A 19353-nucleotide genomic window follows, 5' to 3' on the forward strand; every position below is an offset into this window, starting at 1 on the left:
ATAAGAAAAAAATCCTCTTGTTCTTAAGAGACTTCTCGCACTTTTTTTTTTGCTCCAATTTCAATGCAAAAAAAATCTAATTCAGAACTAATGACCAAGAAATGCTTCTGCGATGTGGAGAAAAATTGCACACAGAGAGTTTTTGGGTTGGATCACCCAAAAAAGAACCAACAAAAATCAATTGCCACAGGGTGTAAAAAATCACATTAAACTCTTTTTTGTTTTTTTTTCTTGCTTGCCTCCTGATGGGTTAATGAACCTTCTATCGATAGAGAGCAAAGTACGGCAATTTTGTGAATTTATTGCCCATGCCGAAAAAAAGCCGAGAAAATCACACAGAGAGAGAAAAACTTTGCATGGGATGTAAGGGAAAAACTACCTTGTTGAGGCGTGCGTGAAGGAACACAACAACAACAACAACAAAAAATTGAAGAAGAAATTCACTTAAGGTGGCAACACACACCGCACATTGATATTAAATGCACTCCACTTTGGTGCCAGAGTAAGGTGTTTATCCACTTACTTTTCGGAAGCGACTGGCAAATACATCGCCTCGAAATTCTTCAGCAACACACAATCTCCATAAATTCACTCGCTCTGTGTGCAATGAAAAAACCCCGCACGTTTCACAAAAGAGCGCGCCAACGACTATCGAGAATTACCGCCAAACATACAATGGCTCTTCTGTTATTTTCTACGCCACACCCCCGAGTTGATGCTTTTCATAGATTTACGATTTTATTTGCCATTTTGTGCGCCCAAAAAAGTCATCAAATAAAATCTAAAATAAATCTCACACTTGCTACACATCTGCGATTCTAAGAACGCATAAACTCTGACCATCGTGCGCAGTGCGACCAGACGATGGTATGTATACATAGAAAGAAAGAAAACCTCCAATCTTATTGCAGCGCTAAAGATAAAATTCTTGTCTTATCAAACCCAATAAAATCCGTAATTTGCTAACAATTTGATTGTGATAACGGAAATCTTTTGTAAAAAAAAAACAAGGAGGGGAATTGTGTACAAAGTCAAGGTGTACCCGCAGTGCAGGAAGACCTTTTGTTGGTTTTATTGCCCCAATTGCCAAGCAAATAAAATTAAAATTTCTTAAAATTCCGTAGAAATTGTTCTAGAACTTTTAAAATTCCAGAATTGAATGGAATCTTAGCTTTATAACAGAATTATAACATTAGCTGAGTCACACACTATTTTTTTTAATCAAAAATAACTTTTTGGTTTTGTCACAAAATGATGAGAAAAATTCACATTTAAATTATTAACGTAGATTAAAAACTTCATGCTTCTAACTACAATTTATCTATAAAATAAAGAAAGGTCTGTTTGTTGGTGAACGTCGTTCCGACTTTTCTATACAAATCCACACCGTTTATCCGATCTCGATAAAATTTGGTACCAGAGGCTCCTTATATCATGCGGTTTCAGATGGCCGTATTCATTTTCCCCCAAAAGCTCCCCTTCAGGTAGCCCCCATATAAAAATCATGCAGTTTTTGTGAATTTTTGAATTTGGCGCCTGAAATGTTGTATGAAAATGTATCCGTGACGCCTAAAAATGTATCCTTGACGCCTAAAAATGTATCCGTGACGAAAAAAAATGTATCCGTGACGATTAAAAATGTATCCGTGACGCTAAAAAATGTATCCGTGATGCCAAACATGTATCCGTGACGTTAAAAATGTATCCGTTACGACTAAAAATCTATCCGTGACGATTAAAAATGTATCCGAGACGCTAAAAAATGTATCCGTGATGCCAAACATGTATCCGTGACGATTAAAAATGAAAGGGTTAATATTTTTATTATTGAACTCAGCCAAAAAGGGCTTGGATAAATTCTTTAAAAAAAAACAACTTATTGTAATATGATAAAATCTGCAATCTGCATTGCATTCAACTCTACATTTCATATTGGTGTGATGATTGAGCGTTAGAATTGCATATGTGTGAATTTCAATATTAAATCGTGTGTCAGCAGAAAAATCAGGTGTTGCTTTGCGAAAATTGCTCAAACAGCTCAAACAGATACAAGCACTTTGATGCTAAATTGAGGGTATTATTCGTTATATTACTCTTCTCATTCGCATCGCACTTAATCACTTTTGCTATGGGAGCTTGGCGAATTAATATTTTTGTTACATTTGCGTGTTCATCTGCCCGCGTACGTCGATGCTACACTGCATGAGATGTCGCTAGTGCAGTTTATTTTATTTTAAAAATTTAAAGCTTTCGCGGTTTTTTCTTACAACAAAAAAATTACATTCATTGGATGCTTAAAAGTTTTTTTTTATTAAAATTTTTAAAACCTTTTTTTGGATAGAGAAGCTTGCAAATTGACAATGCATTTTGAACATGAAATTTTTTGCAAAATTATTTATAAAAGTGATTTTGAGGATATTGACAGAGTGATAGCGTGACACGGAAATTAAATAAGTTTTATTAAATTACAAGAATAAAAAAAAGAAGAATGAACAAACAATGATAAAAAAAACAATAAAATAGAGATATTCCCAAAATTAATTACCTTGTCTCTGAAGGCAGATGGAAGGTGAGTAATCTGCATTTACAAAACACCTATAATACGATAATACAGAGGGTTAGCCAACAGATTACCAAAAAGTTTTTCATTTAATTAAATTCAATGTTTTTTTTTCTTTTCTTTTAATTTTCATCTCGAGACACTTTCGAAGAATTTTCATGTAAATTTTTTCTCTTAAAAATGAGAATATTTCAAAAATAAATCTTATCCTCAAAAAATGTTTATTCAACATTTTTTTTTTCAAGTAAATTTTGATTGTTTATGGACGGCATAGAAATGCAAAATAAAGACATTTTCCATTTAGAATTTTTCTTCAGGTGTATATCAGGTGCAGTGCAAATACAAACTACACAGTATTTCTCTTTTTTTTCTCTTCCTTCTATTGCGGAAAGAATATTATATACTTTTACAATATACGAAAAAAGCCGGACAGAGAAGCTGAAGGAGAATTTATTAAATATAAAAAAAAAGTTGGCTCACATCCGGCACAAAGTTGTTAAAAAAAAATGGTGGAAAAAAAGAATTCCATCACGAGATCGATACAGCCATACCATGCATCGAAATTTCACGTGAAATGCAGGTAAAGAAATGATCAAAAAAATTAGGGAATGTATTTTTTAGTCTTGGGAAGAAGAAGAAACAAAATAAAACACACGAATTAGGGAACGAATTAGTTTGGGGAAAGAAAATAAAAAATGCATCATTAATATTTCTTTCATACAGTAAATCCATTTATTTGTACACATCAATTATTATTTTTTCTCTCTCTCTAAAAAATTATTTAAAAAAATAAACATATCAAACAAGCATTATTATAATTTCTGTTTTACACCAACAAAAAATATGATATAAAAAAGAAACAAAATATTCTCTTTTCAAAAGCATTTTGCAATAAAATGATTTAGTGAAAAAAAAACTATTAAACTGAACTTAATGTAGAGAAATTTAGTTTTTCTTTTCAATAGAAGAGAGATATATTGTTTTATGTATTATAGCTATTAGAGTAAATACACAATGTAATAATTAAATTAGAATAAAAGAGAGTAATAAACAAATCAACAATCATTGGCACATAATGCAGTCTAGTTAATTCTACATGAAATAATAAAAAAAAAAACACTCAATTAATCTTCATAATTTTCCTCTTCTTTTTTTCACTTTCTGTGCACAGGTAAATTGGTAACCGCAGATATTTCCTTCCTCATTTAATTGTTTACAATTTGCTTCTTTTTTTCACTATTTGCATCTCTCCTTCACACCAAATTCTCATGTTTTACATGAGATTAGTTGGAGAAATTTAAATGAAAAAAATAAAACCAAAAACTGGGATAATAGAGATAAAATCTAAAGCTAAGATTCTAATGTTTAATACAAACTAGAATGTTGATTAGAGATTACAAACATTTACATAGAAAATTGCTCAATTTCGCATCTACAGTGGTGATAATAATTATAGAATCAATTTCTTAATCAAGAGAAAAAACATTTTTTTTTTAATTCCATTAAAATTTCCTTCAGTTCAAACTAAATTTTGTCAAAAATATTTGCGCCAATAAATTTTCAAGTATTTTCTAAAATACAAAATCAGTGCAATAATTTTGAATATTAAATAAAAATTTTGATTTAGAATATAAAGAAATTTTATTAGTTTTCTTTAAGAATAATTTTCTTTACACTACAAAGCTTAAAGAAAAAAAGAAATAAAACGAATTCAGATAAGTTGGTTCGTATAATTATTTCCATCACTGTGTGTGCGGAGCTGATAATAATCCACGGTGTGTGAGACTCAAGTGGCGCTCTCAAATTAAATCACTATAAATGCAATTAGTAAGACAATAGCGGCTAAAATGGCTAAATAGGTGATGACATCGTAATTAGCAAGTCCGTAAGTGCATGCCACAATAATGTGTTGTGGTGCAATGAGGCTCCCCTGGCACCCTTTTCCACGCCCATGGGATGCCCCCGGTGTGGAATTATCCGCACATTTTCGCGCAGTAGTCCTCTTGTCCATTTGCCCACCATTGCACACCATTTTGGGCATTTTTCCCACATTTTTGGGGGATTCGGCAAATGTTTCTGAGGGATCCTCCACATCCCGTGATTCTTCGGGTGATTCGTGGATTGTCTCAAAGTGTGTCACTGTGTGTACGCGCCGGTTGGCACTCGCATTACCTGTGGTTGCACCAGCTTCCGGTGGTTGATTGAGACTCTGGCACGACTGGCTGATGCCGAAGATCATCGCCAGCTCTTCCGACGAATTGTACTGCGACTCATCATCCAGGCAAGGTGGTGTGAGCTCAAGCGGAGGTGATGGGCTATCCACGGTGGTTTGCTCCACAAAATGCGGTGTCTTCCTCTCAGCAACTTCATCAACAGGTGACGAATACGGTGTCTTATCGGAGTCCACCTGATCAACACTCTCATCAACTTTTCCCTCCTCACCGGCACTCTCACGAATTAGCTTTGTAAGTTCACTGAATGTTGTACTTGGTTTCTCCACTGTTTCCGTGGTAGATTCCGAACATTCCTTCATCATTCGATCTATATCTGCTTCCATTTTCAGCTTTCTCATTTGCTTAGCTTCTGTCACCTGGCGGCTAGCTGGTGTGGGAGCAACAACTTCCCCATTGAGATTATCATAATCAGGTCCCTGAGTGTCATCCTCCTTGAGAATTTTCAACTGTTCCATGCATTTCTCCGTGATGGCGGTTAACTTTTCCGGATGAAGTTCCTCCATGAGATCCCCAACTTTTGTTGGACTTTTCACCGGAGGACTTTCCACCACTTGTGGTGCTTTTGCTTGAGGAACTTCCACTGGCAACATTTTCACTGGGGAAGTTTTCGTTGGGGAAACTTCTGTTGTTTTTACAACTTCCTTCAGGATTTTCTCACATCCCGCCACAGCTAAGGAAACTTCATTGATGTCATGAATTAATTTTTCATCCTTCAGCATTTTCTTCGGTGTATCCTGAACAACATCCTTGAGCATCTTTTCACATGCTCTCACCGCTTTTGAGGCTTCACTAATTTCATGGATTAATCTACTACTCTGAAGGACTTTCTCCGGTGATTCCAACTTCTTCACATCCTTCACTACACCCTTGAGAATTTCCTCACAGAGACGTGCTGCTCGTGAAACTTCCTCAATGTCTTCCTCTTTCTTCTCGCGCTCAAGATTTATTTTTGATTCATCAGCAGATGCATCAGAGCCAGGCTTTGCCTCACGGCGCAGCACCATTAAATCCCTGCCCAATTTCTCACTCGTTATCTTTGCTTCGCGCGCCAAGGCATTGAGAGTGTCCTCCATTTCGCTGTCTTGGAGTTTTTTCACATCCGGACTCACACTTTTCCGGATAGATGGAATTGGAGGCTTACACGAAGTCGTGGGTGGAGACAGAGTGTTCAGCGTGGAGGGGAGATTGAAAACAGCTCCATTTTTGTAATTTGTCGGGTGGCAAGGAATAGGTTTTCTCACGACAAAAACAGTTGAAGGTACATCCTCATCACTGGCGTCCGTTAGGTGAATTAGTGGCTTCCTATCGAGCGCCAGGTAATCCTCAATTGTACCTCCAGATGGTTTAGCAGCATCCCTCTGGATGAGATTGTAGATATTTGCTGACATTGTTCTCGTGGCTCGATTTTTTTGCTTCGGAAGTACAAAATGATCAGCCTTTTTGCCCTCATTTGTGTCTTTACGCAAATTCCTGTACGCAAGGTCATCCTTTACAATATCCGGGGACTTTTTGGGTGCTTTTTTATCACCTGGCGGTGCATATTTGAGATAATCCGTTCCCGGGGATGGTGGAATTGGCCCAATGGGAATTCCAAAGGGAAGAGGCTCCATCATTTTGGGCACACTATTGGCATGTTTGAGATTCCTATATGCCACATCATCCTTCACAATGTCAGGCTCTCCGTGATTCTCTTCCTCCTCATCATCGTAGTCTGCAGCACAAATTTTTGAAAAATCCACCGGTGTTGGCATATCTCTGCGCTCTGCACGATCCAAGAGAGCTTCATCGGTTAATTTGAGACTCTTGTAAATTTCCTCCAATTCATTAATGGCCTCCTCGAGATTCGCAGACTTCCTCCCAAGTGTACTACTACCCCTGGCAGGGGGTTCCGGAGGGACTCTCCTTGGGAAGGACTGCGTGACGACAGTTGCAGTCATTTCTAGTGGCTTCATCCGCTGCCCACTCACATTCTTCGCTACATGCTCCTCATAGCGATTCCCCCCGTAGTGACTGGGCAGACTAGCCACACGGTTGCGATTGTCATCCAAAAAGTCCACAATCTGCGGCACTGGAATATCATACCTGTAGGATTTGGGTTTTAGAACCTTCGGCTTTACAATTTGTGGATCATGATTACGATTTCGGGCATCCTCATCGATTCTACGCCAGAAATCCGTGGCACTCTGTGTCTGACTCTGCCTCCTCTCATCGTGCATCTTTGCCACACCATTCCCATAGAATCCCGGAACTTCCGGGACCATCTGTATGGGCTTGCGGGAACGTGGAGCTGAATCAGTGAGGTATTTGAATGTTCCACTTGTAATTGTTTCCATATTGTTGTTCCTATCATTGCTGTTTAGGCCATTTGGGTCGCGTCGTGTTATGAAGCGTCTTGGGGGATTTTCAGGTTGCACCGAAGATGGTCTCCTTGGTGATAGATGGGGGACATTGAGACGATTATCGCTGACACATCTCTCCCCCATTTCCGTCCATGCGCCCTCTGGGGCGGCATTGCGATCAAAGGCATATGAAATTGGACGTGATTCGACGTAAACATTGAGACGTCGCTGTGGATCCCGTGGCGGCGGAAGTGGTGGCGGACTTTTTAGGTGTGTCTCCGGTGAGATGCGATTCATGGAGTTGTCGTAGCTGAAGCTACGCCTATCCGCACTCACTTTCGCCACATTCACAGGCCTCGCGGGCAGCTCGGGCGGCACAATGAGGCCATTGCTCATGAATCTCACCGGCACGTGCGTGAGACTTGAGGAACTCTGCAGACTCGTCTGGTGGCGTACATGGCTCATTGGTGGTGTGTCAATTGACTGGGAACTATATGTAATGGGTTGGGTCTTCCATCGCCCACCGTATATGGTTTGATTGGGACTGGAGCCTTCCTCATCGCGCGATCGACGCTTCAGATACCTCTCCGTTCTCGCTGATCGTGATTTTTTATTCCCCGTCGAACCGCCACTTTGATTCGTCAAGCTGTCGTCACTCCTAAAACGACAAATCCCACTCGATTGCAGGGAGTTATGACTCAAATTCTCATCACTCGATGATTTCCCGCCATTCTCATCCTTCCCACCAGTCTTCCTGTGTGCCCTCAGGCGTCGATCCAGGGAGCCCGTTTGCTGCCCAATCCTCTCTTGAGGTTCTCTCTGTTGCAAATTAGGTGGTACAACAATATGATCAAATCCAATCAGTTTACTAGTTCGCTTCCTTTTGTCCTTATTCTTTCTTTTTGGCGAAAAACCCGCCTTGCGATCCTCTTCGGAGCTCGAATCCGATTCAATGTCCTTCTTCTTTCGCCGAAAAAATCCCCCAAGCGACCACTTTCGATTCTTCGTGGCGCCATTTGGTAGAATCTCCGTGCTTTCCATATTCTTTACAGGCGACGTGGATGCTGGATGACTCCTCCACGGTGCCGGAGTTTGCACAGTCTAAAAGAGTTAGAGAAAAACTTTTTAATTTTCCTCGCCCCCAATAAGATCATAAAATAAATGAAAATATGACTCGCAAGGAAAATTTATCTCGCTACTGATTTCTCACATTGCATCTTCCTCATTAATAATCCATTTGACAAACAATTGCGCTGCATTCCGAGACTTTCTCTTCCACCATCAGTCTCTTAAGAATTTATTAGACAAGCACATTATTCGAAATTTGCCCCTCAAAATGCATTTCCCTCCTCAACATATTTGATGAGATTTACGATGTAAAATAAATTACAAGTGGAAACATTATTGGAAACATAATTTTCCATATAGGTACGCTCTAAATTAGTTCTCTTTCAGTCTACCTGGTGCGGGCACATTCCTCAAATCACAAACATGACTTTAAGGGAATTTTTAGAAGAAGAAAAAATCATAGAAATTCTCTGGAGGGCATGTGCGTAGGAGATAAACATACATACATATATTTTGTGATAACAATTGCCAACTCATAGGGCCGGATATGGAACCTATGAGCCTATTTTGGCCCATCGACAAAAATATATTTTTGTTTGCTCTCTGTGAGTGTTTATTTGAATTTCCCAGAAATGCAATTTTGTCTTGGTTCATTCACTTTGCTCTTCTTGTGCCTACAGGGTGCGCCATGGAATATTTAATTTTTATCAATATTTTTAAGAAAAGTTTAAAATTTCAGTTCTTCATTTTTAATTTTTAAGACAAATTTCTTCTAAAGATTCTGAGTATAGATGGTGCTAGTTGTACGTACGATAAAAAGCGCCATCTATACCATTAACCATATAGAAAGAAAGATTTCAAAAATGCATTACTTTTTATTATAATTGTTTTTTTTTTAATAATAAATTTAAATCCATTTTAAATTATTTGGTAATTGTAATAAAAAATGTTAAAATAATGAAATACAAATTATTCAACAGATGGCGCTAGTAGGTAGTATTCTACTACAGTCATACCCCGCATAATCAAGTCGAGGTTATACTCTTCTCACCCATTAATTTTAATACGTAAGAAGAGTATAACCTTGACTTGATTATGCGGGGTATGACTGTATAAGCAATAACTCTATTGTGCTTTATCGAAAAACCCCTTAAACGGCTCAACTGATTTCATTTAAAAACAAACACTGCATACAAAAATGATCTCAATTGGAAAATCCCTTATTGTTTACTCTCATAGTCAAAGCAAAGGGAAATACGACACTTTGCGCACTCAATGGTAAATACAAATTTCTATTTACATTTCGATAAGAAATAGTTTGACTTTTTTGTTGCCGTTTTTTTGCCCCCCAAACCGTTGAGTCAACCTTCCACCTCAAGAATGTCTCGCTATCGTGCTAATTGTAGCCTTACCGATAGCTTAACTATCTTGAGAAGTCACACAGCTATTCAGCATTCTTTTCGATAAATCCCCGTCTAAAAGACCCGCCAGCATAACTTCCAGGCATTGAAATAAATACTCGCAGAGTTTGAGAGAAAAATATCACATAACAATATATATTTTGTATGCAACATTTTGCAAATTTTATGTTTTTTTTTTATCTATTTTCAAAAAGAAAATTTCTCACAGCATCTCTGGCAAAAATTGTAAAATGCCATCCATTGGACATTAAGCAACAATATTCTCCCCATCTATGTGTGAGAGAGAGACATTCCTCCGTGTCAAAGAAATTATGCAATGTTATTCCACGTCGCGCGATGGGAAAATGATGAAATTATCGAGTACTACCTATAACCACTTTGTATATCACATTAATAACAATATCATTATATGATTAATATGCAGACAACTATATGACTGTTAACCAACTAACTGGATCATACTGTGGACTTTCTTTTCTTCCTTCATTGCCACATTACCCCCACGGGGAGGATGAAGAAATATTAAAGAGATCAAGCAAGAGGAAATAAATTGAACATAACTCCTTTTGCAATAAAACAAAGTGGTTTTCTCACTTAATATGCCTGCGTTTGAACTAAGAAAACTCTGGTGTGCTAGGTACATGGTAAGGAATTCACTTATAGAAATGTTAAAATTCAAAAAGGGGCATTCAACTGGCAATTGAGAATGTCAAAATTTATTAAATTACTAAGGAATTAAGACATAAAAAAAAATAAATTAAATTACATAATTTTAAAATTATTTAAAGACTTTTATTTAACATAAAAAAACATAATTTACAAATTAATATTATTACATTATTTGTAGACCTGATGAAGAGGGAAAAAAGCTCTTGAAACGTCGATTGTTAAAACGTCTACACAGTTTGCACAATATTTTAAAATAAATTTTGCGATTCATATTAATTTTATTCAAGGGAAGTTACCTATTAGGTAATGCAAAATCTTATGGCAACAATTTAAATCTTTCCAGCGACGTTTTGGTAAAACAATAATAATAATTTTATTCTCAAACTCCAAATTACAAAATAACTTTTCATTCTTTACAAAATATAAAGAATTTTCTCAAACTCTTTAACCTTCATGGGCGATATACAACAAATCAAATATTTATTTATAAATCCTCCCAAAAATATTCTTGCTTCCTTCTTCCTTGAACCAGTTAATTTAGCAATTCATTAACTCATCATTTCCTCCTCATTTGAGGGAGTTGATCACACACAATTTCCTCAAACAATGCGCAAATTACTCAATCCTCGGAACTTTGGTGTTTTAATTGGTTTTTATTTTTATCGTAATGCCATCAAAGTCTATAATTCCGCGATGGGTTTTTTTGAGCGTGAAGAGGTCTGTAAATTTCAATGTCGGCTCTTCTGGAGCACCAACCTCTATGCCCACCAACCCCACTCTCTCGCGAGAATATAGAAGTTTGAATTTACAAACAAGGGGTGAGGTTGAGTGCACCAGAAACAAGCTTTATAATGTACAAAATGGTGTGAATGCACTTTGCGTGCATAAATCGATCCAAAGGTGCGTTACACACCGAAAAAAAAACTCCCAATGCGCAAAAATTGACCCTAAAGCATGTTTGGGTCGAAGGAAAATGCCCTAGAGAGTATATATTGCTTTTTTTCTTGCACAACTTCCTCTCATTTGTGGCTCGTGTTTGCTTGTAGTTTGCTCCAATTTAAGGTCTCTCATTGCAAAAGCCTTCCGTTTTTGCGTTAAAGAAGGAAAGAAAGAAAAAAAACATTGCAAGACTTTTCGTGCAATGGCAAATTAATTTTATTATGCTTTTTTCCATCTATTCACCCAACATACACAAAACACAGCATTTGGGTGGTTAAAACTCTCAATTTCTTCTTTTGCAAGCATAAGAAGCTGTATGAGAATGCCGACAAAAAAGAGGAGCATTTAATTCGCACAAATTGGCAAAATAGGAGCTCTCCGAGCATGTGCTGCACTGATGAAGAAAACTTTCATTGGTAAAGTGAATTGGAAAACTTTCTCTGGGTAGCTTTACAAGGAGGGTTTTGCAATAAATAAAAACACTGTCCACGTTGGATGTTGATTATTAAATGTTGGTGGCTTGTGTGTAAAAATATGTAAAAAAGAGCCTCGTTTCAATGGCCCCAAGGCAATTCATTTCATTCGCTTACTCATGTGGATCTCTTTACATATTATATACCTACTATACCACCCAAAGGTTTCTCACTCTCTCGCGACATGCTGGATTTTATTAAGAAGAAGAAAAAAATAAAAAGATTGCGCGAGCTTCGAGATTGGGATTTGTTGCTTTTTTTCTCCCTTCTTTAACGCTTCTCTTTTGCCAGGAATTTCAATCTCATAATCTTCCAAAGTTCATTCGGATATCTTAAACATATTATATGTATATTCATCCATAAGAGTCTGGCAAATGTGTCTGGAATTGTTTATTTTCCTTAGAAGTCTCTCACTGGGTAAATAATCTCTCTCTCTCTCTAACACTATTTAGAATTCTTTCTGCAGAATTTCTTGCCTATAAGAACAACAATACTTATTAGAATTTATATTGAACACCAATCGCAATAATATCTTAAATTACTTTTCAAACAAACCAACGTCGAGTCAAATAGCGAGATTGAAGACATTTTATTGTACATAGAAGTTATTTCTGATATTCATGATTCTAATTTAGATATTCCCCTCTTGGTAGAATTCTATTCAAGTTTTCAATACAATTTTGAGCACAAAGTAAACCTCGATAACCCAAAGAGATTCAGAGAAGTCTGAGAATAATCTAAATAAGATTTTCTCAAAGAATCTAATTATATTTGTTTTGAAAAGTTAGTGAAAGAGAAAAATAATTATTTAAAAAAAAATTTAGCATAAAATTTCCACGAAAAACCTGATAAATTCTTCCTATGCAAATAAAACTATTACAAACCTTGGAGTAGAGCCAAAATGGGCGACATTACAAGCAAAGTTTAAAGGGTTCAAATCCACCATTGGACAGATTTTTTTTTTCATAAAATATAAATGAATAAAAAATCAAAACTATGCTAGAAGATAAAAATTATGTCTACTTCAATTGAAAAATCATAAAAACATAAATTCCCTTTGAACAAAAAAAAAAACTCATTTAAGTGCCCAACCGTCATTCAGACATTCGCATCAAAATTTTCCATTCAGAAGCAGCTTTGTCTTTAAATATTTCTCTTCTTAGGCTTCAAATTTCACAGAAAACATTCCAATTCAATGCAATGTAGTCTCACAGAAGTAAAATTTGTATGGAACCCCCGTGTTTCGCGTGCAATATTTCTTCCTTCACATACTTCAAATTTTCTCACAAGTAACAGCATTAAATAATAATATTTTTTATCGGTTCGGCAAGCAAAAAAAAATCTAACGAGGGTCGAATGTTTTCCAACAAACAACTTGCTCAATCAGCATCTTTTTTTTTGGTCTTTTGAGAAAGAACTCGCGAGCGCGCGCGCCAAAAAACCCAAACGTGAGCAATCAGAAATCCAAAACACGAAAAGAATGATTGTCTACCAGAGTGGAGAACCCCTATATTTTTGATTTCCTCCTCTTTTTGGTTCTTCGCTATGGAGGAATTATCACAGGGAGAAAAAATTTTAAGAGAGAAGATTGTAGTAAGAAGTGATGGATAAAAAAAACACAAAAATCTAAACCTGTTGTATGCTCGACAATTTGACTAAAGAATCCCATATTATTCTTTTCATCTTCTCCACGGAATAATTAATGATTATCCAGCAGAGATTTCGGAGCGGGAGAACCATTCGAAGAAGGAAAAAAAAGTTGGGTGAGAGAACGCATAGAGGCGCAAAGGAATATATCTTCGATATATTAAATGATTCTAATACCCTATAAATAGCACGTTAACTTTGCTTTTTGCTACAAATCATGAGCGCGACTTGAAGAATTCCAAGGATTTATTACACACGCACACACATGAGGCGGGATTTAATTTGGTATGCCCTATTCTCATGGAAAATAGGAGGCATTTAAAAAGAAACACGAGATTTGATGGAGGAAGCCTATATACAAAAAAAACACACGAGACTTAAAAAATATCTTATACTGTGGATTAAATTGAAACTCTGGGGCTTTTTTTTTGTTGCTGCTGCTGTTCTTGTAGACGAAAACCAATTTGGGGATGGATTAACGAGAAAACTGACCTTCCTTCGTTTTTTGAAATCTCTCTACGTGCTCGTCATGCAATTCAGTGCACAAGTTGAAAGGGAGAAAAAAAAGAATCCTAAGCATAGAACCAATGGGATAATAAACGAGATTTCCACTCATGGGTGGATCCATGGAGAATCATCCTCAATTGAGAGTCAATCAAAATGCGCTGCAGAGTTACGTATTTGACGTTTCTTTTTTATATAGGTACATATACCATCTTCCCATCGCAACAAAATCTCGTAAGACTTCTTTTTGTATGCCACCTCCTGAGCTTGTGGCCATAAACTGCATTGTTACACAATTTTTATTCCTTCTTTTGCATTTGATAAGATTATGGTGGATTGAAAACCACGCCATGTGCAGATGGTCGTCAACACTCTTGCTGCTGCGCTTCTTTTACTTTCTTCAACATGCTGTGGCATTTTTTTTTCTTCCTCCTGCTGCTGCTGAACCTCTGTCCATACGCAGCTTGGTATTTGTGGCACAGTAAAGAAAAATATCTGTATACCTGATTCATGGGCACACAAATGATAGAGTCACCTGCATCGTGAAAACCATCATCTTTTTCATTCCACACTTTTCTGTGTAGTTTGCTTCTTCTTTTTTTTCTTTTAATTTTACTTCTGCTGGTCTCTTCTTCGATCTTGTGTACAATAGATGAGGTCAAAGTGTTTTGGAGGTATACATTTTTGTTTAGATTTTATTTATGAGACAGGATGGAGTTTTGAAATTCTTTATTAAGAGAATATTTAAGATTTTTAGTAATAAAAAATTGCTAAAAAAAATGATCATCTACATGTTTTAGCTGTGATTCTTTCTTAAAAGAAGCATTTTAGCTGTGATTCTTTCTTAAAAGAAGCACAGCTTCTGTGTACACTCAAAAATGCAAAGTCGTCAGATCGGGCTCAAACTCGGGATGAGCACGAATTAGAGTCCCCACATTCCAAAAAACGTATGCGCCAAAAATCTTTCCGGCCGTCCGTCCGTCCGTCCGGCCGTCCGTCCGGCCGTCCGTCCGGCCGGAATATAACGCAATATTGCAAGAGAACGATAATAGATAGAGACTTGCGGTCAACGGCAAAGTTCATATATCGGGTGGAAGACATCCGATTATGATGTCAAATCCACCCCCCCACCCCCCCGTCCGCCATTTTGAATAACCTCAAAATTTTGTTTTCGCTATATCTCAGCCGTTATTATAGCTAGAGGGCTGAAATTTTGATATGTTATAGGGGCTATCAAGACCTTTCCAACGATACCTCATTTTCGAAAATCGGCCAAGCCGTTTAGTCAATATGGCCGCCACAATTTTTAATCGAAAATCGGCCATAACTCGAAAACGGCTTGACCGATTTTGATCAACTCAAGCTCAAATGAAAGATCTCAATGAGCCCTACAACTCTCTAGAACATTGCAAGTTTCAAAAATGACCGCAAGTGGCGCTAAAATCAAAATAAAAATTTTCGATGAGTTTTTGATGAATATCTCGAGCATCGCTTTATAGATTTGCTTCATATTTTGATATGTTATAGTTGACTATAATATCTTTCTTCATGCCAAAAATGAAGAAAATCTATGTAGCCGTTCCGGAGATATCGCCTTTTAAAGTTTACATGTCATATTTTGGTGATTTTAAATCAAGCACAAATGAAAGTTTTCGTGAAACCCTAAAAATTTCATGAAAATTTCATTAAAGATAAATTACCGGAAAAATACACAATCAATTTTTAAGCTATTTCAATTTTTAGCAAATGTGGTAAAACATTGCTCCGAAAATTTAGTAAAATTATTTATAAAATTTCGTGGAATTTTTTTTGGTGCCGCGTTATTTAATTTATTCCGCCAAAAAAATTTTTAAGTTTTGAATTTTTTGATTATTTTATGTGATTTGTGTTTGTGAACCTTTAAGTGTACGAGAAGCCACGCCCAGGTAAGGACAAACGACTGTGTGTGTGACACCAAATTCAATTTCAAATTCCCAACGGCTCGGCGAGGGGACGCCATGTCGTACCAGATGATCGCTCAGTCTGTTGCCAATTGCAAAAGCAAGTGCGTCGTGCTAAGCAAATCGGGCAATTTTTAGTGATTTTTCATTGATTTTCATTGATTTTTCTTTGATTTTCATTGACTTTCCATTCATTTTTCATTCATTTGCTGATTAGGATTAGATTTTTTGAGAAGATTGGTGTAAATTTGTGATAGGGAGAGAAAATTAAATTAATCGCGTCGCGTCGGGAGTGCTTTTAGTGTTTTCTCTCTTTCTCTCACAGGGCCGCCGCTTTTTAATTTTTCTTTTTCTTTTCTTTCTTTATTTTCAGAGATCTTAGGACATCAGCGTCTCAACGGGAGGACCAGACGCATGGAGGGCCACTGCAAGCAGCCGTCGGGACAGGGGGCGCGCCCTCGGACGTGAGGCCGCCAAATCGTCAGGCGTGTCCTCCCACGACACTGACGTAAGTCCTTTGAAAATTCTCTCTAAAAGTGCGTGAACAAATTGCTCAAAGTTCATTTACGTTTCCCTTCAAAATCTTTAAACGCCGCGTTTCTTTCATTCGTGAAAATTGTGTTTTTCATTGTGTGTGGCATAAATTATCGGAAAAAATTATTTTTTTGTGAAGAAGTTGCAATCAATCGTGCAAGTATTTGTGACGATTGAAAGATCGTTATGCCAAAATTGAAAAAATCTCATATTCAAATTTTCCGTTACATAATTTTGGTACAGAATTAGTACGCGTCGCATTTGTGTGGGAAATCCGTTGAAAATATGGAAATTTTTAAGCTTTTCCGTTTGATTTGATTAACTTTTCATTGTGTTTGGAATAAATTTTCGGAAAAAGTTATTTTGTGTGGAATCTCGCGTTGTTTTGAGAAAAAATTGCAATCAATCATGCAAGTAATTGTGACGCTTAAAAAAACGTTGTGCCAAAATTTAAAAAAAATTCATATTCAAATTTTCCGTTACATAATTTTGGCACAGAATTGGTACGCGTCGTATTGTGTAAGAAATCCGTTGAAAATATGGCAATTTTTTTAGCTTTTCCGTTTGATTTGATTAAGTTTTCATTGTGTTTGGCATAAATTATCGGAAAAAGTTATTTTTTGTGACGAATCTTGCGGTGTTTTGAGAAAAATTTGCAATCAATCATGCAAGTATTTTGTGACGCCTTAAAGAACGTTATGCCAAAATTTAAAAAAATTCATATTCAAATTTTCCGTTACATAATTTTGGCACAGAATTGGTACGCGTGGCATTTGTGTGGGAAATTCCGTGAAAATTCGTTGAAAGAACTTTTAAATGTGGGAAACTTTTATGCTTTTCCATTTACGTATTTACGTATTTTAATTTAATTGATTAAACTCTCTGAAGATTTTTGATTTTAATTTTTTTCATACAATTTTTTCAAGACATGAAAGAAAATTAAATAATTCACCTGAAAATATTTGTTTTCTTACTTTTTGTCCAAAAAATTACTTTTTTTCATAACTGAATTTTGGCTGATTTATTTGCTTTCATTGCATATTGTTCTTCAATAAAGTAGCATAATTAAGCACAAAAAACACTAATTGAGCATAAATTTTTAAAAATAAACACAAATAATTACATTTGTCAAGTTATATTATTCCCTTTCTTGGGAAAAATTTATGGACAAAAATTTAAATGGAAAACTCTCAGAGAGCTTTACTTGAAACAAGCAAATTTGATTGGGAAATTCGTTAAAGGTCAAGTTATAAGCTAATCTTGCAAAAATTGACCTACACTGTCCCCATTGTATTTTCAGAGGGTTAGATTTTTTGTTTAAATGTGAATTTTTATTTATGATGCTTATTCATATCATTTGAAGGGACGTAAATGACTTATGGGCAGAATTTATTTTCGTAATACTGACTAAATAAATTTTGTAGGGCTGTTCTGGGAGGACTGGATCCGTGGCATGGCTTGACCATAGCTCCGAAGTCGCCCTGATCAAGACCGAAGGTCGAAGGTCAGGAGAAAAGGTCGTGGCACCCGCTGCGCCCAACCAATTACCAATTTCTTTTACTGATGAAAATTCAAATTTTCAAAATTTATTTCATGAACGGCCAAAACAATACGGTGCCGGTTTTACTAAGAAGAAGAAAGTCGCGAAAAATGAATCTTATTACAGGCAGTTCGGAATAATCAAACCCCATATTTTCCTTCACGGTTCTCACAATCAAGATAACATAACACTTTTTGGTCCATTTTCTAATAATAATCAATGTACAGCAAATTCAGTCGCAGCAATTGCTTTTACTCATGTAATACCTATTTCCGATTGGTTGACAAATACATTAGATGATATTCTTTTAACAGGCAATGAACTCTATTTAACTTCACGTACTAATAATCCTTCCGCTAGTAATTACTTAACTGTTGAACAAGTACATACAAAATTTCAAATTAAAAACATTAAGATCAACATTACGCTTGAACAAGAATTTAATGGTTACGAATTTAATGAAGCAATGATCGGTTTACAAGGTCAAATATTTGGTAACGATCAAAATTCAATTTTTGAAGCAGCATTGCATAAATTTTTCGACAAATTCACACACGGTGTAATTACGTGTAATTTGCTATCAATCGCAATATTTAAAATTAATAATTTATATTATTACTTCGATAGTCATTCCCGTGGAACCTTTGGTCAATTTGTTGACAACGGTAAATCAATTTTATGTGGATATACAGATATTATTTCTCTATATAATATTTTAAAATATAATTTTCTTCATGGAAATCTTGCATTTAATGGCCAGGTACCTTTTGCAATAACCCCGATTCATATTCAATTTTATACTAATAGAGAAAATAATTTAGGTACTAGTGAGTTATTAAACGTACCAAAACTAAGTGAGTCAAATAAAACTACTTTAAGTGCATTTAATACTGATAAACATGTGAATTCAACAGACCAAACTGCTGATAAAAATCGTGAGTACAGTAAATTATATAAGAAAATTCTAAGATCCCAAAGCAAATTTTATAAGAATGCTGACAATGAAAGGCGTCGACAATTGCATGAAAAGGAAAGATTAATTTTATCAAAGAAAGAAATGGAAAATTTGAAACGTAAAGAAAAACGTAAAATCGAAAGGCAAAATCCCGCGATAAAGTCCCTTGAAAATATTAAACGAAGAGAACAACGTAAAATCGAAAGGCAAGATCCCGCGATAAAATCCCTTGAAAACGTTAAGCGAAAAGTTAGACATAAAATCGAAAGGCAAGATCCCGCGATAAAGTCTCTTGAAAATATTAAACGAAGAGAACAACGTAAAATCGAAAGGCAAGATCCCGCGATAAAGTCTCTTGAAAATATTAAACGAAGACAACAACGTAAAATCGAAAGGCAAGATCCCGCGATAAAATCCCTTGAAAACGTTAAGCGAAAAGTTAGACATAAAATCGAAAGGCAAGATCCCGCGATAAAGTCTCTTGAAAATATTAAACGAAGAGAACAACGTAAAATCGAAAGGCAAGATCC

At 36.1% G+C, this 19353-nt stretch overlaps 1 protein-coding gene across 6 annotated transcripts in view; it reads right to left on the reverse strand.

The window, feature by feature from the left end:
* LOC129792225 (supervillin) overlaps positions 1-19353 on the reverse strand; it is an 80395-nt gene that overhangs the window by 41972 nt on the left and 19070 nt on the right. For 3 of the 6 annotated variants that reach the window (XM_055831060.1, XM_055831062.1, XM_055831061.1), the window contains one exon: positions 4733-8234. In XM_055831060.1, coding sequence (XP_055687035.1) covers positions 4733-8234 — 3502 coding nt within the window. Of the gene's footprint in view, positions 1-379; positions 652-2545; positions 2596-4732; positions 8235-19353 lie in introns of those variants that run through there. The other 3 variants (XM_055831063.1, XM_055831065.1, XM_055831064.1) reach the window with 3 other exon arrangements.

The sequence above is a fragment of the Lutzomyia longipalpis genome, chromosome 3 (genome assembly GCF_024334085.1).
Source record: "Lutzomyia longipalpis isolate SR_M1_2022 chromosome 3, ASM2433408v1".
Taxonomy (NCBI): Eukaryota; Metazoa; Arthropoda; class Insecta; order Diptera; family Psychodidae; genus Lutzomyia; species Lutzomyia longipalpis.